Raw genomic sequence first — 25,142 nt, 5'->3', positions numbered from 1 at the left:
TCCTCCTCGTCTTTCCAGGACATGGCCGACTCTCGCAGGATCAACGGTAACATCCGCGAGGAGGAGTCGCGGCTCGGCGAGGAGGAGCGGCCGCCGCTCGCGCTGTCGGCCATCATCCTGTCCTCCGAGTTCTGGCCGCCGCTGAAGGAGGAGAAGCTGGAGCTGCCGCCGCTCGCCTGCCAGGCCATGGACGCCTACACCCGCCGCTACGAGAAGCTCAAGGTGGAGTTGGCCCGTGGCTCTCTGACGCCGAGTCACCGGTCGTTGTAGCAGCGCTGGTTTTTACGACCGTCTGTGATGTTTCCAGTGTTTTATATCTGGATTGTGTCTCGTGTCTTCTCGTGCCTTCAGGCGATGCGGACGCTGAGCTGGAAGCCTCACCTGGGCTCCGTCACTCTGGACGTGGAGCTGGAGGATCGAACCCTCACAAACATCACCGTGTCACCAGTCCACGCCGCCATCATCCTGCACTTCCAGGAAAAGAGTGCGACCTTTTTAATACATTTCACTCATCAGAAGTATCACCTCCGTCAGAAAAATGTAGGATTATCACGCAGCTTCTTGTTTTGTGTGTCGTCCTCAGGCTCGTGGACGCTGGAGGAGCTGAGCGTGAAGCTTGGCGCCCCGAAGGAACTGGTGCACAGGAAGCTGGCGCTGTGGCAGCAGCACGGCGTCCTGCGGGAGGAGGCGGGCGGAGGGGGCGGGGCCGGAGGAGGGGGCGGGCGCTACTACGTGGTGGAGACGGGCTCGTCCAGAGAGAAGCTGGAGAGAGGAGCGATGCTCATCGACAGCGACGAGGAGAGAGACTCCAACACCACCACCCAGTCGGAGCAGAGGGAGGAGAAGCTGCAGGTAACACACGCACACACACACACTCTCTACAGTAACACACAGTTACAACACTCAATGTGTGTGTGTGTGTGTGTGTGTGTGTGTGTGTGTGTGTGTGCAGCTGTTCTGGGCCTACATCCAGGCGATGCTCACCAACCTCGACAGCATGACGCTGGACCGGATCCACTCCATGCTCCGGATGTTCGTCGCCACGGGACCCGTCGTCACGGAGATGGACGTCAACGAGCTGGAGGCCTTCCTGCAGAGGAAGGTGAGGGAGCATCAGCTGATGGTCTCAGCCGGCGTCTACAGACTCCCCAAGGCCAACTGACGCTTTGTTCGCGTTCCTCTCCTCGGCCTTTGGGCGGGAAAAAAAACCAACCTGGAATTGTTTGGTTTTGAAATCCTGGTTGTGACGAGAGCCGCTGGTCACTGACAGAACCAGACGGGTGATTTCCACCTGCTGGGTTAAACTGGATTTTCCTGCGATATTGAAAGCAGCATAATTTTTTAAAAAGGCTTTTCCTCCCGAAAGGTTTGGTTTTCAAAATAAAAGCACTTTCACCCTCCTCAGCGTCGACGCCGCAGCTTGTTGCTGTCGAACACTCGTCGTGTTTCATGAATATAAAAGTTTAATGTCTCGTGTTTTGTTCTTTGACGTGGACACGATCAGACGACGTGTGGTGAAGAACATTTACTCTGACGTCGTACAAACTCTTTCAGAACCGATGTGAGGAATTAATTCAATGCTACAATTGTTTTTACTTTTGAGGGAAATGTCATTTTACTAAATCTGAATTCTTCAGTACTACTTATGTACTTTTATTTCTTTGAAGCTCAGTTCAACAGTGAACTGAAAAAATATGTGTAGAGACCAGTTGTGTGTAATTACAAAATCCTTGTTTTGACAGTTTAATCTGTAGAATCATTTCTCAGAAACAGAACCGCTCGTCGGACTCGTCTCGTCTCCGGCACGATCAGTTTCCTAAAGTCAGAATATTTCTCACGAGACCTTAAACATCAAAAAGGTCGACCCAACTTCTTCAGAGTTCTGCAGACACCAACATGTCACCTCCTCCTGAAGCTCTGACCTGAACCTGGAAATGTTTTACTTTGATACCAACAGACACTTTAATGCTTTATTTGGATTTTGACACATTTGCTAGGCAACAAAAGATTGACATGAAAAAACAAAACAATAAACGAATGTATCAGTTACACACGAGTCTGAGATTACACTTGTTAGTGTGTCGAGGTTACGAGTTAGTAACAAGACGGTTTTTCCCTTTTCAGTGGTAAAATCCTGATTCTGCTAAAAACCAAAAGGTCACTGGTGAAGAGTTAAAGGACCAAACCGCTGTTTTTCTTGTCTTTGTAGAGATTTTGATTTAACTTCAGTCAGGTGACAACCTTCCTGCTGCTCGTCGAAGCTACAACTCCAGACTCAGTCTTTTTTTTTTAAATTCCAGCTTCTACTTCGTGAGGATTTTCTACTTTTTCTTTGTCCTGTGGAAAAGTCGACCGACTCTTTCATCTCGGGACGAGCGAAGGTGTTGACATCTCCACTAGATTATTGGACGACAGATGCAGAAGAGAAAATCTGAAACGCTTCCAGCTGGTTTGAACTTTAAAGAAAAACACTTGAATGGACCTTTAACTGGCGTCACCTCCTCGGTGCCGACATCGAATCACCTGCGGACCGAGCCACAGTCCCAACACTCGTCTCCAGGCACAGTCGTTTTCTCTTCTCCCACAATCCTCTGTCTGTCTCTGTCTGCGTCTCAGCAGCACTTCTTCCCTCTCTTGCGTCGCTCTCGGTCTCTGTGGGCGTTGATGTTCACCGTGTCCTTCTCCCGCTCTCGTTCCCGCTCCGCTCGGTTCTGACTCTGCTTCTTGGCCCGGAGAACCATCCGGGTGAAGGCCATGAACATCTGGAACGAGAGGAAAAATAAACAAAAAAAACCCTTACAGATATTTGAAAATGTTCTTTAGACTCAAATAAGATCTGAATATGAAAAAGGTCTAAAACGCTTGTGAAAGAATGAGAATATTAGTTGTGGAAGCGAAGAACTCCCGTACCAACGCCCTCTCGCCAACACATTCCAGAATCCGACTTGTTAATCCGGATCCGCTCCAAAATCACAAGTGACAAAAAGTCTAAATATGAATTCAGGATCACTGGACATCTTCACGTTACCTCTTCGACGTTGATGTTCTCTTTGGCGCTCGTCTCGAAGACCCGGACACCGACCGACTCCCCGAAACGCAATGCATCCTGGGAGTCCACCTGCCTCCGGGCCGGGTCGTCGCTCTTGTTTCCCACTGGGACAGAAAAGGAAATCAGAACTATGATGGAGAGTTTATTTATTCAATTATTATTATTATTATTATTTAGAACGACAATAACTTTATTCTACGGGACATTTTACACATTGACTCAGTTCCTGAGCTGCTGCACAGACACAAAGTCTCGTGAGCTCGTCCACTCACCCAGGATCTTGCAGACGTTGTCACAGTTCTGGGAGATTTCGTTCAACCACCGCTTCACGTTGACGAACGACTCTGGATTCGTCACGTCGTAGACGATGATGACGCCGTGCGTGTTTCTGTAATATCTGTCGGGAGGAAGAGGAGACGAGCTCAGACCTGCGTCTAGGATCAACATCTAAATCCACTAGATCGGAAATTTGTTCATCGCGATCTGAATCTGAAAATGTTAAAGGAAGAGATCAAAGAAAGTTCCTGGATCCGTTTTGAGGAAATCAGACTGGTGTTTTTTGTGGATAATAACCGACGGGCAGTGGAAATTTGCTCCTCGGTTAAAAAGGTAAATAATAAAGATTATTACGTAGACGTGATGGTTCTGAAGCGCTCCTGTCCGGCCGTGTCCCAGATCTGCAGCTTCACCCTCTCGCCCTCCATGTCCACGGTCCGGATCTTAAAGTCCACACCGATGGTGGTGATGTAGCTGCCTGCAGGACGACAGACACGACGACAGACACGTCAACAGACACTAGCACATGTTTACATCACGTTCAGAGTCAGTAAGGTTTTCTCCCTCTGCCTCCAGGTTCAGTCTGGTCTGTGTCGTGATTTGATGAATATCTTTCTGACAGTTGTGTAAACTCACCGGAGAAGGAGTTGTCTGCGAAGCGGAGCAGGAGGCTGCTCTTTCCTACGTCTGAGGGAGAAACACAGAACCGATCAGAACCAATCAGAGACCAGAGCAGCAGAGGAACCAGGTTCTGTCTCTGAAGCTCACACAGGAAGTGAACGTGAGGGAAACTAAACTACACACAAGGTCAGAATGAGGTCACGCTGGAAACAAGTGAGCGCACATATATACACACACACACATATATATATATATATACACACATATATATATATATGTATATACACATATATATATATATATACACACATATATATATATCTGTATGTATATATACATTATCTGTCAATGATTCCTAAAATGTCGTGATCAAACCTTTATGATACCTTTTGATACTTTAGTGTAACCGTAAATAATTAAATGAAAATAAAACGCAAATATATAATAAGAATATATATATATCTATTTAAAATATAAAACATTAATGTATATTTTTTTCTGCATTGTAAAATAAAAGATTTCATATGTGTCTGTGACAGGAGATTATTATTATTATAGCTCTAATAATTACTCAGTGATAATATAAATGCCACTTTCTTTTTCATAAACAAAAACGTCTGGCGTCAAAGAGGAAACGCGTTGTCGTCGTCGTGGTGATTATCACGACACAGAGTCGCTGATGAGTTTCATCATTCAAACGTTTCCTGTGGAGATTAAAGACTTGTCACAAACGTCACACCAGTTTCCAGCAGTTGAGAGAAAATTGGAAAATATAACTCGGAATAAAAAACTAAATCCTCCCGTGGGTCAAAGGTGAAACGGGGTCTCGAGGGGGTCGAGTGACGGGAAGCAGGAAACGTTTCAACATGTTGGAAAATAGAGGAACATGAATTATGTTCTATATATTTGTGTTTTCTTTTTATTTATACTTATTTATGATGAAGTTTATGGTTAAACTAAAAATATTAAGCCTCAGCTACATTTCTTTGTCATAAAGGTTTGATCCTGTACTTTTGGCGTCGGCCCCAAAAATCCATATCAGTCGGGCTCAAAAAATGTTTATCTTTTATATTTGTGTTTTGTTTTTACTTAGTTATTTATAAAAAAGCTTATGTTTAAAACTGTAAAATGTGAAGCCACGATTTAATTAGAACAAGAAGCGACAATATCGGTATCGACGTCGGCCCCCAAAAGTCCATATTGCTCGGAAGTTTCTAGCAGCTGATGACAGAGACAAAGACGTAGCGTTAAATGTAAAACTTCAGTTATATATAAACAATAAGGTGTTACTGACTGGAGTCTCCGATGATGAGCAGTTTGAAGAGGTGGTTATAGTCCTTCGCCGCCATCTTGTGGCCTCGTGCTGAAGTTCCCAGTAGAATCTGTTTCATAGGGAGGAGGCGTCGTCGTCGTCCGTTGGCTCCGCCTCCCGATGCTACGAGCTCAAAGCAGCAAAAGAGTTAGTCCAGAACTCGCAGACATTCCCGCGCCAGGACCAGAACATTCCACCTTTAATGCCTGCACCTGTTTTTTTGGTTTTTCAGTTGATCCTTTTTGAGTTTGGAGTTTTGAATGTTCACAGCGTTCTCGTTGGCGTCAAAGTGAAACCACGCAACGTTTCTTCAGAGCTCTGCATTTATGATTCATGCTCTAACGGCCGATCGGTTCAACCTCAGTTCCAGTTCCTATCAGTGAAACTCCTTCGGGGGGAATTCCAACTTGTAGCAGCTTGCAACAGGAAAAGCTGCCTGCGAAAAAACTCATTGATTTCCACATCCAGTCGCGTCGGTGTGGACGCTGCCGTCGTCGTTGTCCTTCTCTGGATCCAGAACTCAGCACCGACTCTCTCCTCCTGCGACGCTCCGAGACGGACGGATGTCCATCGACCCGACGCTGATCGTGAAGCCAGTTATTCCCCTGAACTCCTCCTCTGCTCCATCCACGTATTTATAAGAAGTGAGAAACCAGCGCCGTTCCTCTTTTCGCAGGATGTTCAGTCGTGGTCTCAGCTGCTGACGTCCGAACCTTCGTTTTCACTCCAGTTCCCTTTTGGACGAACCGTCGACCGTGTTCAGGGTCTCGCCGCGTCTTCAGTCTAAAGGTGCTAAAACACAAACGACGGGAAAATGTAAAATATGAGGATTAAGACCCGTCGACTTCATCAGGAGGATCACGACACTTCATGTTTGACGTCTGTTTGCAGAGTGTGAGTCTCCTCGACTCCTCCTGTTCTTCAAACAGCAGCTGAGTCACTAAATATACTTCCTCGTCCTGATACCTCCAACCCCCAACTACCCTCTATCTGCCCCTCATCCACCCTCTATCTGCCCTCATCCACCCTCTATCTGCCCTCATGCCCCTCATCCACCCTCCATCTGCCCTCATGCCCCTCATCCACCCTCCATCTGCCCCTCATCCACCCTCTATCTGCCCTCATCCACCCTCTATCTGCCCTCATGCCCCTCATCCACCCTCCATCTGCCCTCATGCCCCTCATCCACCCTCCATCTGCCCCTCATCCACCCTCCATCTGCCCTCATGCCCCTCATCCACCCTCCATCTGCCCCTCATCCACCCTCTATCTGCCCTCATGCCCCTCATCCACCCTCTATCTGCCCTCATCCACCCTCTATCTGCCCTCATGCCCCTCATCCACCCTCTATCTGCCCCTCATCCACCCTCTATCTGCCCCTCATCCACCCTCTATCTGCCCTCATGCCCCTCATCCACCCTCTATCTGCCCCTCATCCACCCTCTATCTGCCCCTCATCCACCCTCTATCTGCACTCATGCCCCTCATCCACCCTCTATCTGCCCCTCATCCACCCTCTATCTGCCCTTCATCCACCCTCTATCTGCACTCATGCCCCTCATCCACCCTCTATCTGCCCTTCATCCACCCTCCATCTGCCCTCATGCCCCTCATCCACCCTCCATCTGCCCTCATCCACCCTCCATCTGCCCTCATGCCCCTCATCCACCCTCTAACTGCCCCTCATCCACCCTCTATCTGCTCTCATCCACCCTCCATCTCCGCTCCCTGACCACCAGAGATACAGTTCAGCTCGTTCTAACGCAGTTTTTCCATAAAAACAGAAAAGCTGCCTCCGACAGAAACTGACAGAACCAGCTGATGAGAAACAGAAGATGTAAATATGTTATTACGTCTTCTGTTCCCTGTGTCTAGATGATGAGGGAGTTATGAAACGAGTCCACAGGTTGGATGCTGACCGACCATGCACCCTGTCCGCGTGATGCGTTCAGGGTCCGAGTGAAAGGTTCAAACCAAACTTCACTCAAAACTCTCGGACTTTTGGGAAACTCAGCTCGCACGAGTCTGTGACTCAGCCCCGGCCCCTCGAGAGGTCACGTGACTAACGTGTGAGGAGACGATCTTTGATTCGGCTCATTCTATAAAACATCACACTCACTTTTCAATGTTAAAACCCACGGTTCGTGTCACCGGTCACGTGGAGTTGCAGCTGCCCACGAACACTCTCCGTGGGGTGAATCCCGCGGAGCAGGGACACAACAGACGCGGTTCTCTTCGCGTGACGCAGCGACTTGTTCAGCCGAAGAAACGAGGACGATTTCACGACCCACAGAAACGTCCACTCGTGTCTCCAGGACTCGCGTCGCCGCCGATTAGCAGAGAAACGTTACAACTTCCGGATTAGTGAACGCAGTCTGGCGCGGCGGTGCCCGGGCCTGACCCCGGCCTCTGCGCTCCAAGACGTTGGGAAACTTCCCACTTCCCCCCCGGACAAACTTTTACCACCGAGTTGACGGGAACGTACCGCGGTCGGCGAACGAGCTCCGCGCTCGTCTGGTGGGTCCCGGTGACCCGGTTACACGGTCCCGGTGTTTCCAGTGGGTCTCCGCCCGGTCGGACTGTCTCCCCGCGCCGAGCGACCACACCTGACGGCCCGCAGCTGATGACCCGCTCGCATCATCTGACGCTGCGTTCAGGGCGTGTGGGGAAAACAAACGACACTCTCTGCGACCACTGACTCACTCATTTTTTCACCCAACGGTTCATTTCACATCTCATATTTCATATTTACACATATTTCATTATCTTAAAAAAAATGTTTGTAAATATTGTATATTTCGTAATGTGTGTTGTGTTGTAAATGCTGCTGTAACACCAGAATACTCCAGCTTGGAAAGTATCTATCTATCTATCTATCTATAATATATATATTATATATATATAATATATTTGTTATATATATAAATATATATGATATAAATATATATTTATATATATATTAGGGGTGTTACAGTTTCCAGAATTCATGGTTCGGTACGTTTTCGATACAGCAAAAAAGCATAAGTGCCAGACAAATGTCCTTCATTTTTTAATTTACTAAAACTAACATAATGGTGTTGAATTTTTTTTGACTTTCAACAATGACCCGTCTTCTTAGCAGCATGCAAAACATAAGCAGATCTTTTTTTTTATAGAAAAATGTGTAGTATTTTAGTAGTTATGAACAAATACAAACAAAAGAACGCGCTACATATCATAGCAAAGCCTCCAAAGATTCCATTCGTTGGAATTCTTATGGCTCTACGACCAACCGCCATCGAACCAGCAGCCGAAGAGCAACAGAAATATGTTTGTATCAATGAGCGACAAACATAAATCACGTCTTACCTTTGATGTTAAGATCTATAAATCCACTTCTGCTAGCTAGCACAAAGGCCACTCGTCACTTTAAGATGATTAACGGCATTTTCCATGTGAAAAGGCTTCGACCTATCAAAGTCTTCATGGTGTGTTCACTTCCTCAAAGTTAAATGGTGAGGTTGACAGGGATTTGGAGGCGGTCCGTCCGTCGATGCTCCTGTCTCTGACAGGTTTCGATAGTCGAGTCATTACGCCGCACTTCAAAGATGTTTTTTAGAGACAGACCACTCGTCTTTGTTTACACAGTTGTATCAGATGCAAAACAGAAAGACTTATCAGTCGGACCATGTTTCTAGTGAAGCCTGTAACTTTGCGCTGCTTCACTTTATCAGCAAGAAATTTGGCAAAGATCATGTTCAGATGTTGTTCTGTGGATTTCTAGAAGAACAGGCTTTCTGTTGCATTATTACATAAGAGATATTCAGTATGAATGTTGTTTTGATTTGAAGGACAGGTTGTGCGGTCAAAATAAACTAGTGTGTGTACAGTGATGAATCAACCATGTTCCACACAAATAAAATGTACAATTTGCCTTTTTATTGTTATTATTAACCATTTTTCAACAAAGAAATTTAACCACATTTCAGTTCCTGCTCACTGAATGGAAATCGCATATCGGTTACAGGATAATAACCAAAAATACAGACAGCTCATATCTACAGGTAGAACACAATCAACATTACACGTACAGAGGAACATTGTTAGACTCGCTGTTACCTATTAGCTATTGTCACGTTTGTGGATGTGTACGTCTCTTATTCAGCTCATCAGAATAAATGTACAAGTCAGCCATCGGGTCGTCGCTGCTTAAAAAGAAAAAGAACCACACACACTGGTGATCACGGTGTTGTCCTCCTTTGACGCTCCGCTGGCGCCAGCGTCCATGTGGCCCCGTTCAGAGCAGGCGGAGGTGAACGCGTGGTGGTGACACGTCGGATGAGTCGTCGGCTCATTTCCTTTGTCTGCTGGTGGATCCGCGGCTCGGCGGATGCCCGCTGCCACTTCTACCAGGACGAAAAGGAAAAAAATAAAGATGAATCATTAATAAAAGCTTGGGTTGCACCAGTGTCACATTCTGACAGTGTTAAAAATAAAATAAACCTTTTTTTAGGGCCGTCTGAATAGCGCAACCTACAAAATGTCTCAATAGCAACACCTACAAATTGCTACTGAGCGACCTAGACCAAACAACTTTTACCGATATGAATATAATTCGTTAGGCACATGTATCTTGTCAGGACCTACTAAAAAGCCTCTGCCCCCCATGACCTCTGACCAACAGGAAGTTGGCCATTTCGAATTTAGTGTCCTAAAATCGTACTTTACATCTCAAGTGGTTCAGGATGAAAAGTTATCAAAATGCTGAGTTTCCGTCAAAGGCCCACGCCGTGACGACAGCGGATTTCTGCAAATTTCCAAAACAGGAAGTTGATCATAAGCGAATGTACATGCTCCGATCTGACCCAAAATTCTCAGGGATGATAACGGACCCGCCTTCAACACGTATATCTGCCAACACAAGTTTAAGTTGTTTTAAAAAACTGACATATACTGGTTTCCTCTCATCACACCTCCGACAGCAGCACTCACACGTTAGGGTTCTGGTTAAAGTTGTGGTCACGTCGTGTCGGTTACAGACCTGCGTCCGGGCGACGACGACGACGACGGCTCCGCTCGGATGAACCTCGGAGGAGAGTAACTGAGGGAGCGGGAATCTCTCAGCGAATCGGCCGGCACCCTCTGAGGCCTGGCAGGGCTGAGGGGGAAAACACAAGAGTCACGCTGTGGCGGGAAATGTTCAATCCAGATTCAAAAGCTAGTGTAATGGAATTTCTTCATCTCTTACCTCTTGTTCTTTGTTTCCTGTTCATTGTCGGACGAGGAAGAGGAGGAGGACGAAGCGCTGCTTTGAGCTTTGCGCGTCTTCCTGTTAGAAAAGAAAACCTAAATGTTACAAACTGTTTTATAGTTAATGTGTCGTGTGCTGTTCCGAAGCTCCTGCTCACCCCTTTCCTTGCTCCGTCTCTGAGTCAGAACTGTCTGAGGAGGACGATGAAGACGAGGAGGAAGAGGAGGACGAGGATGAGGAAGAGGAGCAGGAGCTGCTGCTCTTGTCGGCTTTCTTACTGGCCTCCTTGCCGTTCACCGCGCTCTCGTTTCTGACCCGCTGCTCTGGCGGTTGCAGGGCGGTGGGCGGCGGCGACTGTTTCCTGTTCGGCCCTTGTGTCGACTGTCTGGCATCTGGTTGGCTGCTTGCAGGCGACCTTCTGCTGGAGGTCGCATCGGGGCGCCTGGAGTCAGACGCGGGGCCTCGTCTGTCCGAGGGCGGTGCCTGGGCGGAGTCTCTGGAGGGAACTTTCTGCTCTCTCTCCTCTTTCCTGTCGCCCTCTTGATCCTGTCTCTTGTCTTTCTCCCCGAGAGTCTTGGTCTCTTTCCTTTCGCGGGACGGCGACGGTGAGGCTGAGGAGGAAGAGGAGGAGCTGGTGGAAGATGAGGAGGAGGAGGACGACGACCTGCCGCCCGGGGGGACGACCTTTGGATGTTGCTGCTGCTGCTGCTGCTGCTTTTCCCGTTCTCTCGCTTGTTCTGCCTCCCTCTGTCGGCTCCTCTCCTGCTCCCTCTCCCGCTCCCGGCCTCTCTCCCGGGACAGCGAGCGACTGCTCCTTCTTCGCCGCGATGGAGACGGAGAGCGACGGGACCTGCGACACGAAAAACACTCGACAGTTGATATGTGTGTAAATCATGACACTGGTGTAATGTCAGGTAATTAATCTATTGTTCAAAATACCCTAAAGGGGAATTTTTCTTCTTGAATCTTGAACATGCAGGTTGTTTTCTTACCTGCTGGGGGAGCTCTGTCTCCTCGGGCTCTGTCTCCTGGGACTCTGCCTCCTGGGACTCTGCCTCCTGGGACTCTGCCTTCTGGGACTCTGCCTCCTGGGACTCTGCCTCCTGGGACTCTGCCTCCTCGGACTCTGCCTCCTGGGACTCTGCCTCCTGGGACTCTGCCTCCTGGGACTCTGCCTCCTGGGACTCTGCCTCCTGGGACTCTGCCTCCTCGGACTTCTGGACCGGCTCCTCCTGGCTCCCCGCTCTCGCTCTCGGTCCCTCTGCCTCTCTCTGTCCCGGTTCGACCAGGCCGGAGGAGGGGGAGGAGACGCTCTCCTGGATCGGGACGGGGCGTCCTGATACTGCCTGGGTGGAGTGCGACGGGCCGGGGATGAGGAGGAGGTGGTGGTGGTGGTTTTCTGGGGAGGAGGAGAGCGTGACCTCCTGGTGGAGGGGCTCGGTCTCGCCGGCCTCCTGGCTGCGTCTCTGTCCCTCCCTCGATCCCTTTCCCCAGCTTTCCCCTCTGATCTCGTTTTCTCTGCCTCCGGCCGGCTGCTGCCTCTACTGCCGCCGCTGTCCAGCCTGTGGGGCGGGGACGGGGGCGGACTGGGGCTGTCCATCTGCGTGGGACTGTATCGCTCCTGGCCCTTTGTTCTGGACGGGTGGTTCGCTGACAGAGGTCGTTCCCTCTCGCGTTTTTTCTCCTGCGCGGCGCCGTCAGAAGCAGGACCTTCCTTTCGACCGTTGGCTATGTACCTCTGAACCGCCGCCCCGATGGCAGGCGGTGCATTGTCCACGGGGCTCGTCTTCTCCCTCGCCGCTGAACCAGCCTTCTTCTTTGCCGCGCCTTCATCCTCGGATGACGATGAGGAGGACGATGAAGACGAAGAGGAGGACGAGGAGCTGTCGCTGTCACTGTCGCTGCTGCTGCTGCTGCTGCTGCCACTACTGCTGCTGCTGCTGCTGCTGCTGCTCTCTTTTCTTTTCTCCGCCTGTTTCGTTTTGTCTTCACGTTTCTCCTTCCTCGCAGGACTCTTCTCTTTGACGTCTTTGTCCGAAGGTCTCAAACCGTCTCGTTCACTTTCAGCAGACGGCCGGGCGAACTCGTCTCTCTTCCTGTCGACCTCTTGACCTCGCGCTCCCTCTTCCTCCGTCTGCCTGGCCGGATGCCGCTCCCTCTCCTTCCCGCTCTCCTTGTCCTCTTTTTCTCTTCTCCTCTCGCTGTCCCTCTCTTTCTGAGCCCCGTTGGTGACGGGTGACGGGCGTCCATCTTTCCTCCTGTCACTCTTCTGCTGGCGAGGAGGAGAAGCCTCCCTCTCTTGTCTCTTCCCGACATCTTTCCTGTTTTCTCTGGCGTGTGGATCTCTCTCAGTCCTGCGCTCCCTTTCTCCACTCCTCTCCCTCCTCGCTCGCTCCTTCTCAGGAGGAGGAGGAGGAGGAGGAGGTGAAGAGGAGGAGGAGGAGTCGTGTCTGGTCTTTTTGTCCAGTTTGCTCCTGAGTTTCTCCCGCTCAATGTCCCTGCTCTTTTCCCTCCTGGTCTCCTGCTGAGGTGGAGGAGAAGGGGATGAAGAGGAGGACGACGAGGCTGAGGAGGACGAATCATGTCTGGTCTTCTGTGGGATACTCTCCTTTCCTTTGTCCCCCTTGTCTCTGCTCCTGGACCTCCTCCCTTTCTCCGCCTCTCTGCTCCTGGACCTTCTTCCTCTCTCCCTCTCCTTTCCTTTGCTCCTCGAACGCCTCGCTTTGTCCCTCTCGTTCTCTACGCTCCTCGAACGCCTCCTCTTCTGCGCCTCTCCACTTCTGGAGTTCCTCCCTTTCTCGCCCTCCCTCTGTCTACTTCTGGATCTCCTCCCTTTCTCCCTCTCCCAGCTTTTATCAGTCTGCGGCAGTGGCGGTGAAGAGTCGTGCCTCCTCTTGGCAGACGTCGTCTCCGTCTCAATCTGTTGCTCTCTCTCGGTGTTGGGCCTCTTCTAGACGGCAGTGAAAAAAGGTTTGTCGGTGTAAATCTTTACATTCACAGTAAAAGAGTCAAACACGACGATGAACCACTGCAGCGTCAGTCTTACCACTTCACTTCCCTGACGATGTGGCATGTGCTCCTCGTAGCCCCGCCCTCTCCTCCTGTCGGCCGATCGATCCTCCCGTCGTCCGTCATCGGCAGATTTCTTTGCCGTTTGTTCCTGTGGATGTGATTTCACCGGAGCTGGAGACTGACTGGAGAAATCAGACAGACGACACAGACACTGACAACCTGCTGGCTACACGTCACATCACGCTCTGTGTGTTCAGACATAAATTGATTTTTCAGCCGCCGTGTTCGTACCTGTGAGAAGACCCGGAGGAGGCATCACTCCTGCGTCGCACGGCCTTCGTTTTCTTTGGCGGACTGGAACTTTCGCTCTTTCTCCTTTTCTTCTTCGACACCTTCTGTTTCTCATCCGAGGAGCTTTAAAGTGGGCGAGAGGTCAGAGGTGAAGAATCGCGTTAACAAGTGGTGGTTGTCTCACTAATCTGTTCTGAATTCTTACGAGGCAAAAGACATGATAGAGTCCTGTTCAAATACACCTACCTGGCTTCTTCTTCGGTCTCTTCTGAGGCCTCACTGAAAAACAACACGTTCCAGTGAGTAACGACAGTCAGAATGAACTCATAAGGAGAATCAAAAGAATTTGGTGAAATGGGTACCGTTTCTTTTTCTTCTTCCTGGATTTCTTCTTCTCTCTGCGAGGGGGAGACGGGGATGGACTCTCTGAGCTGCTGGGAGAAGAAGGGACAACAACTGTCAGATCATCTTATCTTGGTCAGAACCTTTTCTGTTCTTTGACCAGTTAGTTTTTTCTCACCTGTCTCTGTTCTTGTTTTTCTTCTTCTTCTTGCGGCCGCGCTTCTTGGGAGGAGAATCCGAATTGTCTGAATCTTCCACTAACCTGAGAGGGCAACAGACGTGTAGTCGGGGACAGAGGTGGTGAGGGGTGAGTGGAAACATTGACTACAGACAGGTGAACATTTTTTAAATCATATGTGGAAAACATTGGTGGTTGTCCCACTCACGTATATTTCTGCTGCTGCAGCTTCTCCCTCTCCAGACGCTCCTGGTCCCTCTTCTCTTTCTCTCGCTCCTTGCGATCGGCGTGGAACGACGATCCGTCCACGTAGTCGCTAGAGATGCCGAATGCTGCGCGGAGACGGTCGTTCTTCTGCTGGTTGGCTGCGGCGAGGGCGTGAGTCTCCGTCGCCCTGTGGGAGATCAACAAACACCCTTCTGTTACCGACACTGTGCAAACCAATGACAACGTCAACATTAACATTACATTCCGTACATATTATGTCTCTAAGGAGTAATTTTTGTGTGAAGCAACTTCTCTAGCATCGTAATAAAAGCTCCTTAAGGTCATGTGATGTGAAAATTTAAATTGTGCTGTACGCACGTCGGTCTCTCGGCGGTGGCGGGAGCCGGCTCCTCTTTCTCCTGCAGCATCATGCGGAAACTGTTCACCTTCTCCTCGATCTCCTCGGCAGAATACCTGAGTGTCCACACAGAGAACGGACAAATAAAGCTAAAGATAAAGCATCTTGTGTTTTTTTTGTTCTACACCCACTGTAGCTAACTGGGTTTGGCTTATTGTTTTAGGTTTTTTTTTTACCCTTGCTCCTCCATCATGTCCTGCAGCTCGGCACACTTGACCTCCAGCTGCCTCTTGCGCTGGTGCTCCAGGATGTCGGCATTGGGCTGCCGGTTGAGCTGACTCTCCAGCCGCTCGCGGTCCTTTTCGTCCCGCTCGCCACCGCGCTCGTCCCGCGGCCGCTTGACCCGCAGGCTCGACAGGTTGCGCTGCACGTAGCCATTGGTGCCACTACCCCGCGGAGTCGTCAGGCCGATCCCATTGTACATGGCTCTGCAAAGATGGAAACAAGGAGGTGAAGCAACTTAAAGACACTATGACTAATTAATACTGAAAACTAAAAGCTAAAGACAAGTCATAAAATAGCATAAATCAGTATTTATTTCCTGCAATCACATTAAAAGGTCCACTTCTTTTAACTAGAGCCAGACCGATATAGATAATTATATTAGGAAGTACAAAATTTTCGATACATTGGCCTATATATATAGATATATATATAGATATATCTATATATATATATATATATAGATATATATATCTATATATATATTATTCGTATCTGTCTGATTCCTACAATGTCATTATTAAATCCCTTATGACCAAAACAAATGTAATTGAGGCTTGGTATTTTAGTTAAACTGTAAACTTTAACATAAATAACTAATAAAATCAAATTTTTAGAGCTTGAATTAAGAAAATACACATCATTTATTTGACGTAAAATGCCATTTTTTTCCTGCATTGTTGTTGTTTCACATCAGTAATAATCGCTGAGAAAGACTCATGTCTCTACTTATGTTCATCATCTTTTCTTTTACACCAACAAAGAGTTTCTTAATGCAGCCATCAAGATATCCAGGAAGTAGATATATCACGTCGGGCACAGATCATTTGACAAACTCCCTCATCTCTATAAGCACCGGGGCGATACTTCTGCAGGTTGGGTTTTTGCATTTCGTCGATTGCAACATTTTAAAACACAGTGGGGGACTTCCGATTCTAAAATGGCTGACATCAATAAAGTAGCAGCGACTCCAGATATATGTTGGCCCTGACTTTTATTTCCAAACCTCAGCTGAATGACCGGATCACACGGTCCCAGCGACACAGCCCCGGTGGTTCGTCGCTGGGGGAATGTGGCCCCTGGTCCCTACAAAGGTAGTTACACCTACAGGCCTATAATAATCATCACTGGGGGTTATTGTCTGTCGTCAGGTTCCAACCCACAGCGTTGTATTCGTGTTAACATCTGAAGGATCCATTCAAGATGTGAAAACCAAACATCTGATGCACATTAGCACGTGCGCCAGAACAGGCCTGTTGCTGCGTGAGAGAGAGACGGAACATTTCTGATGACTAACGCTCAGACAATCCGCCTGAACAACACGTCGACCCTGCAGAGCAACAGCTGACGGCTCGGGACCTCCGCGGATCGAACACGTGCATTCGTTGAACATTCGGGGGATTTAAGTTCCCGCTCGAGGCCCAAACTCTCTGGTGCGTAGCGAACAATTCCCGTCTGAGCGAGTGAGCTAGTGAAGCTAGCTAGCTAGCCAGCTAGCGTATTTGTTACGTACCAGTGTTGTCTCCGGCAGCGGAGAGAAAAACGGTGACGGAGGGAAAGTTTGCGATGAACAATATCCCGTAGAATCAGACACCGGAACTGACCGTGATATTAATAACAATAACCACCGGAATATAACGAAATATGACTGGTTAGCTTCTCGGTTAGCCGGTCTGCTCCCCGACCACTGGAGGAACTAGAGGAAAGACCGAGTGACGTCAGACGCACAGGCCCTACGTCTTAGCCGAGATGCGTTCAGGGGAAATCTGTACAAGTAGCTTCGCTCGTGTCAATTTCAGTAAAATGGAAAAAGGAAAAAAAAGTTGAGAGCGACAACAGTTAATCGATTAGTAATCGACTACAAAATTAATTGCCAACTATTCCGATAATCGTTAAATCGGTTTAAGTAGTTTTTATGAAAAAAATGACAAAATTCTGTGATTTAACCTTTTAATCGAGAAAATAATCAACAAATGACTTATTATTATTATTCGTCCCACATGGGGAAATTTGGTCGTTACAGGAGCACAGTGGACAGAATATAGCAGAATTTAGAAAGAAATTTAAAAGCGCAATATGTATGTACAAAATATAACATAACATAAAAATATAAATACTATATACAGAGCAGTAGCAATAGTTGCACACGGAGTATCAATAAATAAGAATAATTAGTCTCCAAACGCCTCACCCGTATCCCATAAAACTTTATCGTGTTTAATTGCAAGTATATTTTTCTTTTTTTATATATAAATAAAACCATCTTTTTCGGATCTTTTCACATTTTTGCTGAAAAAGCTATGCCATTTTGTTTGTTTTTTCAGGAAAGCATTCAAAAATTTGGCGAAAAAGAGGTTTTCCGGCGGTCCCCTCTGCAACAGTGGGACCGAGACTTACACTTCCTCCAAACTGCATTAAAGGACATCGCTGATCTCCATCTCCATAAGGAAACTTATCAACTATGCATAAGTGACTCATACGACCCCACTTCAAAATCACTGAACATGTCCCTTAACGATGCGACGAAGAACAATCAAGACTACATTTCCCAGAATGCCATTGGCGGGATTTTGACGCACATTTTCAGATAAAAACATCCTGCAGCCAGAGCTCGTCCGTTAGTGACGCTGAGAAGCCGGAGGAGGACGCGTGTTCCGCCGCTGCTGCTGCTGCTGCTGCTGCTCTGCGGGCTCGTTTCGCCAACACACACACACACACACACACACACACACACACACACACACACACACTCTCTCTCACACACACTTATATATATATATATATATTTATATTTATATATATATATATATATATATATATAGTAAAACACTTTGACATTCACGGTAAGCGCTCGACGGACGCAGGTTCAGTAACGATGGCTGAAGGCGACAACAAAAGCGCAAATATGCTCGTGAGTATCAACTGCACCTTCTGAACCTCGACGTTAGCACAAACTGCTGTCGCTAATCTTTATATATATTTATATATATTGTTGTTTGTCACCAGTTACAAACTACACCAGCGACGTCGCTTCGTTATTCCGTCCGTCCGTCAAACTGCCGCCGCCCGACTGACAAGTGACCGCAGCTGACAGCAGCTAGCCTGTAAGCTAGCCCTTTAGCTCGGCTGCCTGTTAGCTCGGCTGCCTGTTAGCTGCCTGTTAGCTCGGCTGCCTGTTAGCTGCCTGTTAGCTCGGCTGCCTGTTAGCTGCCTGTTAGCTCGGCTGCCTGTTAGCTGCCTGTTAGCTGCCTGTTAGCTCGGCTGCCTGTTAGCTGCCTGTTAGCTCGGCTGCCTGTTAGCTGCCTGTTAGCTCGCCTGTTAGCTTGGCTGCCTGTCAGCCGCCTGTTAGCTCGGCTGCCTGTTAGCTCGGCTGCCTGTTAGCTCGGCTGCCTGTTAGCCACCTAGCTTAGCTTCCCGCAGAGACGTTGCGCTCGTCACCTTGTTAGCGGACTCGATGCCTGCGGCGTCTTTTCATCTCATTATTCTGAGATCGAGTTCACACTTTCATCACTCGAGGTTTATTTGTCGATGAACGTGATTTAATGCGATCGTTCGATCGCCTGGTCTTTTTCTGTTACTGCACAGTCACGTCAGGGAACCGTTACCTCGCTGCCTCATGGTCAGTGTGTTTTATGTGTAAAATAAAGATGAGTGGTGATTAATATACTATAAATGATAATTATAAATAATAAACTATGACTAATTTTGGAGACGGGTGGGATTAAATAAATTATTTCTTCCCACTCCTTTTCGAATATGTTTATCATTATTTATTGTTTTTGTTTTCTGTTTTAATTTGACTTATTCGAAATAAAAATTTCAATCAATCATGGTCAAAGATGTTACACGTGTTATTTTGCAGAGTACAATGACTGTGCATTACTACCAACAACACCTGCTACAATAAAACTTTAAGCTCGTTTAAGTTCTGATTTGAGATAGGATAAGGATTATTTTCAATATGGATTAATCTGTAGATTAATCAATTAGTTTTTTGGTTCATAAAATGCCGATCATGTTTCCCAAAAACCTCAAGATGATGTTTTGTTTTGTCCACACCAAAAATATTAATTTTACTGTCACAGAGGAGCAAAGAAATCAACCATGGGAAAATATTCCCATGTAAGTAGCTGAAATCAGAGGATTTAGACTTTATTTCATAAAAAAACCTACTTGAACCGATTCATTGCTTTAGTAGTGGGATTACTAAGAGATTAACTGTTGCATCTCTTTCCGAAACATTAACTGTGACTGTAGGGTTACGGTAAGAGTTGGTTATTTACTTGTCCATTATAATCCAGGTTAACTAGAATTATGGTATAATATCTCATGAGCTTGACTTTAGCAGAGATCGCTGCCGTTCGTTTGGGGAAATTGTGCTGCAGAGTTTCAAGACCTGACTGATCAGTAATGTGATGATTCGTGTGGAGTCTCATGTGTGTGTTGGTGTGTGTGTTCAGGCTCAGGAGACGGCCCAGCTGGAGGAGCAGCTGCAGGGCTGGGGTGAAGTGATCCTGGCCGGGGATCGCGTCGTGCGCTGGGAGAAGCCCTGGTTCCCCGGAGCCCTGATGGGCGTCACCACCCTGCTCTTCCTGTGAGTAATTCATTTTAACCGTCGGCTGCTGTGTCACTGGATGACTGGGCACATAGTTGGCATAGCACAAACTATTTCCTCCAGCTCAGCAGTGACAACAAGACTAACTGAGCTGCTCCATGCTGGTTCCGAATTTAATTCTCAGGTGGAACAAATGGTCCAAAGATTGTGTTAAACCTCGAAACACCAGACCTGAAAAAGGAAACTGTAGATTATCCTAGATTAGTCTTTGATGAATGAGTTTAGCATGTAGCATTCTTTAGTTTGTCAAAGTAAAACATTTCAGGATAAGAATCCAGACTAAAACGCTTATCACACATTCCTCTTTTAAATTTTCCCAAATGCTCACACCCTCCCCGTTAATCTCTGGTTCACTATTAGTGGCAGATGTTTGTTTTTTAGAATAAATGTGCAGCGTCGTGTCAACGAGCAGCTGTTTTAAAGATAATGAATGTGATACAAAATGCTGCTGCTGCTTCAGTTTGAGCAACTGTAGAAGAACCGGTTTCTAACCACGACTGACGTGATCCGTCTTCCTGTTCCAGGATGATTTACTACCTGGACCCGTCCGTGCTGACTGGGATCTCCTGCAGCGTCATGCTGCTCTGTCTGGCCGACTACCTTGTGCCCACCCTCGCCCCCCGGGTCTTCGGCGCCAACAAGTGGTGAGAGTAATCAGATCATAAAATTTATATTTATTTCCTGTCTTTGCACTCAAACCTTCAATCCCTTCACCCTGATTGGATGAATTACACGGCTCACTGGGGCGTCTTTCTTTTGTAGTGGCAGCACTTGGAGTGTTGGTGCCACGTTTCTAAGGCGATTAACAAAACGTGTTGCTGAATAAAATTGGGCCATAAATCCTGTTTGTGACTCTTTTCAGCTGCTGCTAGTTAAATCTCAGTGGGCGTTTTCACAACAGGTTTGACTTGATCAGCAAATAATGGATCAACAATTAAATCTGGAGATGGAGATATGTTTTTTCCTTTCTGGTGTTATCACATCATTTTCCCTGCCTAGTACTTGTACATCAAGTACATCACCTAGTTCTACATCAAACCCCGGGGCCCAGGAGTTTTCTTTCCCTCTGCTCTTTTTGTTAGCGGTGGTCAAAGATTCTCTGTTCTCCGGCCGCTCATGAGCCAAAGAGACAGTTCAAGATCACCTTGTGGGGAAGAGGGAGTTCTTCTGTCTTTTATAATATGTCATAACTGATATAATGGCTGAAAGTTCTCACATCATCGAACTCTGACATTACAGTTCTTACATAAACCCCTCGACTCAGAACCAGACACCGAGGACGGGATAGAGTAACGGCCTGCAGTTGGCACCGCGCGTTTGGCCGTCTGTTCCCCGCCAGACGTCGCAATATATATCTATATATATATTATATAACCCTGCATCAGCAGAGTCTGTGCCCGTCTCGTGTCACATGAAGCAGCAGAGACTGAGTCATCGACACAAACTGTCCAGTCAGTTCCACACACTAATCTGACAGAGCTGAGTTTAATATCGAGATTAATTCTCAGGTGAATGACTCTGTTGATCTGTGGAGTCTGATTGAGAACCTCAGAGAAGAAACCGTGAGGCCTTGGTTTCCTCCAACAGAGAGTTGGCGAGTCAGATAAAAGTTCACTTGTCTTTTTGGCTTCACGACGAGGACGGAAATAGGGAACGATGGCTTAGCAGAAAAACGAGGGCCACTTCAACCAGCTGCCCCCCCCCCCCCCCCCCTTGTATATTGACACTCAGGGGTTATTCCAGGGTTATTATCTTTATTTATCTATTTTAAATGCTTCCACCCCGACAGATCAGTGAAGTATTGATTTGGGCGTGTTTCTGCATGAGTCGATATCTACAAAATTAGACTGTAACTCTTGAGCAGATCTTGGGGAAACTTGATATACGAGTTTGTGTGGGTCTCAAAGGTCAAGGTCACCAGGGCCAAATACCCCCAAAATACATGATCGTGTATATCTGATGAACCGATGGTCGTGTGGAGACGGGACCGGTGGCGTTGGGCAGTTTATAGAAAAGCCTTTTGGGTGCATCACAGTCCAATATCATCTTCATGCAGAAGAATAAGGTCAAAGTTCAGGAATTTTAATTTCATGGAACATTACCTTTCTATAAAAAATGCATTTACATGTGATCTGTCTTCTTCCCTCTTCGTGTGCAGGACGACTGAGCAGCAGCAGCGTTTCCATGAGATCTGTGGGAACCTGGTGAAGACTCAGCGTCGGGTCGTCGGCTGGTGGAGGCGTCTCTGCGCCCTCAAGGAGGAGAAGCCCAAAATGGTAGTTTTTAATTTATCTATTTATTTTTTTTTATTAATCCCAACCCTTACAGTCAGAACAAGAGGAAAAACATTTTTAAGTAAATGCATAAATAAATACCAAAAAATTAAATGATTTTGGTTTTTAGATAAGTAGAACTGCATGTAGGTGTATAAGCGCGCGCACACACACACACACACACACACACACACACACACACACACACACACACACACACACACACACACACACACACACACACACACACACACACACACACACACCTACCTACCTACCTTACTATACCTCCATAGAGGGACGTCATACCATATACAAACACACACCCGTATGCACATACTAAATGTACACCCAAATGTGGAGAATTACCAACTTATGCCTGTCGTCCCCTCACTCAGCGAATAATTAGCCATAAGACAAAAACGTCATGGCAATCTATAATCTCAATTGTTACTTTTACAATGTTAAATTTAAAAACAAACAATGAGCCAACGTTACTTCCCGTAGCCATCGACCTCAGAGCTGAACGCTGTGAAACATCTGTCCTGACTCTCAGAATGTTCAGTGCTGTTATAAAGTTGGTCCTTTGTCCTAAATGTACTGAGACATAGCGTTTCTATGGAGAAAGACGTTCTGTCTGTGAGATGACGACATTATTCGGTGGCACTGACCACCTGTTGATCTGTGTAACCAACCAAAAACCCCCCTCAATATATTGAGCTCCTGTAATAAAATACTTCCTGATTCGACTGCATCAATGTTTCCATCACAACCTCGGCCCCGATGTCTTCGTCACATAGACGATCTTTCTCTCTGCTCCAGATAAAAATATCCTCAGCTGATTTGCTGCTCTACTTAGCCGACCGCGAACTGGGTTACAGTGTTAAGCAGGACACACAAACACACTGTTAAATCACGCGCCTTCATTCAATCAGAGCTTTGTTTGGTTCCTTCAGAATAAGCTCCGCCAAGTTTGTGCTGCTGTACATCTGCCTAGTGATTCTCAGGTTTAATGTACAGTAACGTGACTCCGCCCCCCTGCTCTCCACAGTACTTTGCCTCAGTGATCAGCAGCCTGCTGGCAGTGGCCTGGATCGGACAGCAGGTGCACAACCTGTTCCTCACCTACCTGATCGGTGAGTTTATTAACATCTCAACATAAATTCTACCTTTTTAATATACTCCTGCGCAGGTTTATATCATTCTCACGACATCCGGTTGGGACGTAGTAGGTTTTCCTTTTACTAAATCTCTACACTGCACTACTTAACTAATGTTAAAGTTCCCCTCCAGTCACTTTTTAGAGTATATAAAAATAATCTGCTATGCCTACGAATATTCATGATATGCAAATAACACAGGCCACGCCCATCACAGCTGCCAGCGCTAGGTTGACCGGTGGGGATTGGTGCGCAATAGAGGCAACATCGGAGAGATTCATCCATAACATTTTCTTCAACTGCTAATGCTAACACTAACTGTCTGCTGACACACCTGCCGTCCTCTCATGATTCGCTGCCTCTGCTGCACTGGGAGTTTCCGGTTTCTTTGCCTCACATATTCGACAGCGATTGGTTTTATGTATTTGTGACGTACCAAATGTAGCTTGAACAGGATTCGTTTGAATTTCAGAGAAGTGAAATAGAAATCTCTTCCTCCAGGAGAGGAATGTGAAAACACCAGATACAAGTCGCTGTAGTCAATGTCAGTCTCTTTTTTCGGGGGAGGGCGACATTAAACTGAACCGAGGACAAACTCCACTCGGGGGAATAGACGGTTATTTTTATTATTAGTTTGACAGGGAAGGATATTTTATATTCCACCATCAATAATCGGGATTTTTAAGGCAATGCTGCCTCTTCACCACCCGACCTTTAATCAGGCTGATGTGATGCCTTCAGGTTCTGGTATGACGGGTCATGTTTCCACAGTTCTGGAGTCCACAAAACATCTTGTGATAAGAAACCAGGGCGTTGGTTTCGTGGTGTGGCATCAATTATTATTCAGCTGCCTCGTGTTCACCACAAAGTACATTGTGTGCTTCCTCCCCGCGGCGCCTAGATTCTCTGAAATCATTAATGTGTTTTGTAAACAGCTGAGGGATTCAAGAGAGATTTGTTTCTTCTCTCGTCGCAGTGAACTTCCTGCTGCTGCTGCCCGGCCTCAACCAGCACGGCGTCATCACGAAGTACACGTCGATGGCCAAGAGGGAGATCAACAAACTGCTCAAACAGAAGGAGAAAAAGAACGAGTAGCTGGAGACGATGACATGATGAATCTCCCAGAGATAAACTACGGCACAAAACGGAAGGAAGTTATTTTGAGAACGAGCCTCGTGTTTCTCGGTCTGCCACAGAGCAAGACTGGTCTTTTTTTCTCTCTCTCTCTCCACCACACTGAATGTTTCACTTCTCTCACCACATCTCATCACATCTCATTAGATATTAATTTCTCGTCTGCATGCAGCCTCCACAAACTTTAACACGTTAATCTGCGGCACTGAAACGTTCGGCACCAGGTTGAATTCTCTTCTTCTTCTTCATGTGCTTTGTTTTAAGGTCGTTCCTCCTCGTGGACAAAGTGACTACTGAGCAGTTTCTTCTGTAGCATTACTGCATCATGTTCCACTGCTGATCATCACAGTCATGATTTTTATTTTTATTGTTTGTCATGAGAGCAGGTCACGGAAGTTTAACACTATACTTTTTCTTTTGTTGTATTGAACATGAGACGAGTGGAAGCTCTGCTCTGTCAGCTCGTTTGTGTGCGCGCGTGTGAACCCACAGTGTCACTGGTGTGTGTGGAGGGGTGTTTCTGTGTAAATAGACCTGTCACTCATCTTTCGCTGTTATTTATGTCCGTCTGGTCTCATCACTGTCTCTCAGTACATTTCATTGCGCGTCTTTGTCGGAGATCTTTACGAAAAATGAATAAAATTTGATTTAAATTAATACCCTTGTGTGATGTTTCTTGGTTTAGATTTTTTTTGGTATCGTTGCTGAACATGTAGATGTTTGTGTCATGAGGTTATTGAATTTATACCGGTTCTTCACCTGGGGAGCAGGAAACAACTTAAATCTGTAGATGAGGATCTTT

At 47.0% G+C, this 25,142-nt stretch overlaps 4 protein-coding genes across 8 annotated transcripts in view; 2 read left to right on the top strand and 2 right to left on the bottom strand.

Annotated features, from left to right (window-relative positions):
- anapc2 (anaphase promoting complex subunit 2) overlaps positions 1-2,049 on the top strand; it is a 6,223-nt gene extending 4,174 nt beyond the window's left edge. The window contains exons 11-14 of the mRNA XM_035615785.2: positions 19-222; positions 352-484; positions 584-852; positions 953-2,049. Coding sequence (XP_035471678.1) covers positions 19-222; positions 352-484; positions 584-852; positions 953-1,162 — 816 coding nt within the window. The 3' untranslated portion in view covers positions 1,163-2,049. The remainder of the gene's footprint in view (positions 1-18; positions 223-351; positions 485-583; positions 853-952) is intronic.
- Positions 1,957-7,905, bottom strand: si:dkey-16l2.16 (ras-related protein Rab-35). Of its 3 annotated transcripts, XM_035615973.2 has the most exons (8): positions 7,744-7,904; positions 5,471-6,050; positions 5,241-5,381; positions 3,962-4,012; positions 3,680-3,803; positions 3,322-3,446; positions 3,029-3,153; positions 1,957-2,762 (listed from the first exon to the last, which is right to left on the bottom strand). In XM_035615973.2, exons 3-8 carry the CDS (start codon positions 5,335-5,337, stop codon positions 2,613-2,615), a joined length of 672 nt encoding a protein of 223 aa, XP_035471866.1. In that variant the 5' UTR covers positions 5,338-5,381; positions 5,471-6,050; positions 7,744-7,904; the 3' UTR covers positions 1,957-2,612. The 3 variants fall into 3 exon arrangements, with proteins under 3 accessions (XP_035471866.1, XP_035471864.1, XP_035471865.1); XM_035615971.2 differs by having other exon boundaries at positions 5,241-6,050; positions 7,744-7,905; XM_035615972.2 differs by lacking the exon at positions 7,744-7,904 and adding an exon at positions 7,378-7,708 and having other exon boundaries at positions 5,241-6,050.
- A 1,251-nt stretch (positions 7,906-9,156) lies between these two features.
- On the bottom strand, positions 9,157-16,877 carry srrm2 (serine/arginine repetitive matrix 2). Of its 3 annotated transcripts, none has more exons than XM_035615766.2 (14): positions 16,672-16,877; positions 15,113-15,364; positions 14,897-14,992; positions 14,520-14,705; positions 14,312-14,395; positions 14,154-14,225; positions 14,038-14,070; positions 13,792-13,914; positions 13,535-13,682; positions 11,481-13,438; positions 10,646-11,338; positions 10,486-10,566; positions 10,230-10,395; positions 9,157-9,643 (listed from the first exon to the last, which is right to left on the bottom strand). In XM_035615766.2, exons 2-13 carry the CDS (start codon positions 15,358-15,360, stop codon positions 10,257-10,259), a joined length of 3,861 nt encoding a protein of 1,286 aa, XP_035471659.2. In that variant the 5' UTR covers positions 15,361-15,364; positions 16,672-16,877; the 3' UTR covers positions 9,157-9,643; positions 10,230-10,256. The 3 variants fall into 3 exon arrangements, with proteins under 3 accessions (XP_035471659.2, XP_035471657.2, XP_035471658.2); XM_035615764.2 differs by having other exon boundaries at positions 10,279-10,395; XM_035615765.2 differs by having other exon boundaries at positions 10,279-10,395; positions 14,154-14,222.
- A 1,001-nt stretch (positions 16,878-17,878) lies between these two features.
- On the top strand, positions 17,879-24,997 carry arl6ip1 (ADP-ribosylation factor-like 6 interacting protein 1). The gene is made up of 6 exons (XM_035615983.2): positions 17,879-18,069; positions 19,619-19,752; positions 20,298-20,417; positions 21,932-22,049; positions 23,098-23,182; positions 24,183-24,997. Exons 1-6 carry the CDS (start codon positions 18,034-18,036, stop codon positions 24,299-24,301), a joined length of 612 nt encoding a protein of 203 aa, XP_035471876.1. The 5' UTR covers positions 17,879-18,033; the 3' UTR covers positions 24,302-24,997.
- The last annotated feature ends 145 nt before the right edge of the window (positions 24,998-25,142 follow it).

Source organism: Scophthalmus maximus, chromosome 17 (assembly GCF_022379125.1).
Source record: "Scophthalmus maximus strain ysfricsl-2021 chromosome 17, ASM2237912v1, whole genome shotgun sequence".
NCBI lineage: Eukaryota > Metazoa > Chordata > Actinopteri > Pleuronectiformes > Scophthalmidae > Scophthalmus > Scophthalmus maximus.
This window is presented reverse-complemented; position numbering and strand designations above follow the sequence as displayed.